Source organism: Capsicum annuum, unplaced genomic scaffold (assembly GCF_002878395.1).
Source record: "Capsicum annuum cultivar UCD-10X-F1 unplaced genomic scaffold, UCD10Xv1.1 ctg14734, whole genome shotgun sequence".
NCBI lineage: Eukaryota > Viridiplantae > Streptophyta > Magnoliopsida > Solanales > Solanaceae > Capsicum > Capsicum annuum.
In genome coordinates, this window is record NW_025820134.1 from 1 (window position 1) to 1,921 (window position 1,921).

At 34.9% G+C, this 1,921-nt stretch overlaps 1 protein-coding gene across 1 annotated transcript; it reads right to left on the reverse strand.

Annotated features, from left to right (window-relative positions):
- Positions 1–241: 241 nt before the first annotated feature.
- Positions 242–1,503, reverse strand: LOC124890234. Its single transcript, XM_047402034.1, has 4 exons — positions 1,119–1,503; positions 870–1,036; positions 470–751; positions 242–346 (listed from the first exon to the last, which is right to left on the reverse strand). Exons 1-4 carry the CDS (start codon positions 1,501–1,503, stop codon positions 242–244), a joined length of 939 nt encoding a protein of 312 aa, XP_047257990.1.
- Between the last annotated feature and the right edge of the window lie 418 nt (positions 1,504–1,921).

Sequence of the window (1,921 nt, forward strand, 5' to 3'; positions counted from 1 at the left end):
ATGCCCTTTCCTCGGTTGTTCTTTTTTGGTCTTCCTGGTTTTGGTTTTCAGATTGGTGGTAGTACTATATTAGCTGATATCTCTGCTGGAATGTGCCAAGTTGTTTCATCCGAAAGTGGTATAACTGGAAGTTCATATACTTTCAAGAAGTTTTCTCTTGTGTAATATGGAGCACAATAGCTTTGTAAATCCATATGCGTGTAAGTTAGGACTGCCATAGTATGTGGAAAAGGTATGCAATCTACTTGAAATTGTAGGCAGGAGCATTTTTTTCACGCATGCAAACAATGTTTCTTTTTCCAGTTTCATCAATGACTACATAAGAATAGTGAGTAGAACCCATCACCTGCAATGTATAAATATATTAGTAGATAGTGTGCACATTAGAATATGTAAGTGTCTGTGAAGTAGAAATAAGAAGTAATACCATCATTTTATTTGATAGAATGAGATTTTCCCTTATTATTACATTGTATTTGTTTTCCGATTCTGTAAATGTTGCTTCTGAATTCTGTCTATGCTCATTATTCCATCTCATGACCAGATCCATCATAAACTGTAGGAATTTTTTAATTGGCAGGTCTCTTGCATCTCTATTTGTTGAATTTAAGGACTCTGCTATGTTTGAAGCCATGAACATCGACCTGTTGACATGGGCATGAGCTATGGACCATTTTTCATAGCCTATATCAAACAGATACTCCTTCACCCCATTATCGATTTTGTTTGTCTCCCATAAGCCGATTAAAGTCTGCATTTATGTACGTTCTGGCCATTATAAAGAAGATCCCCTTTAGTTGCTTTTGATTATTCTTAAATCTACCCTTAATGTTATTCCATAGATGGTAGATACATATACAGTGAGCTACATTTGGATATACAAGTGCAACAACTTTTAATATGCTGTCATGCCTATCAGATACTATGCACATGCCTTCTCTTTCACCAAAAGCAGTGTTAAACATGCGAAAAAACCATTTCCATGAAGTATCATTTTCAGAATCAACAACAGCATATGCTAATGGCAAAATATGTCCTGATTAAACAAGTGGGATAGTGTCTATCAGAGTATGTCAGCATATACATAATTTTGTCTAAAAAAAATTCATAAAACTCACCTGTTGCATCCAGTACACTAGCAGACAACATTGTTCCCTTGTATGCAGATTTCAGAAATGTTCCATCAACAACAATGGTAGGCATACAATATCTCCAGCTCCTTATTGATGTGCTCAACGCGACAAAAACATATAAAAAGTGACTGTCTTCCGTTTTATGTAGCCTTGTGAATGATCCAGGATTTATTGTGTTTACCATGTATAGGTAAGCTGGCAATTTAGCATAAGATTCACGCAAGGAACCTCTGACCAGCTCAAGTGCTTTTTCTTTGGCTCTATATGCTTTTTTGTAGTTCATTCTAATTCCGTACAAGTTTCTTATTTCTTCCATGATCTCTGCTGGAGTGTATGTTGACTTAAGATTTAGAAAGTTGTGCTTCACCATTTTAGCGATGGTTAAAGAAGTAGCATGCCATTGTGAAAGCATTTTGTCCGCAATTGGACGAGTGTGATCATTGATAAATTTTGTCACCATGAAAACTTCTGAATTTTGTTGACTTGAAGATCTAAAAATCCAATTGCATCTCTGATTGATACACTTAAGATAGTAGCTAGATACATTATGTAGTACACTGTTCATAACCAATATATATGTCGGTGTTATACAGAACTTACACATTTCATATGCAGTACTTTATATGCAGTATATATACAGGTCCTATATAGAAGTTACACATTCTGTACACAGGTCATATGCAGTTTATATACAGGTCCTATACAGCAGTTACAATATTATATGCAGCATTTATGCAAATTTATACCAATATTCCAACAAAATATAAAACTTACACATTGTTGACACA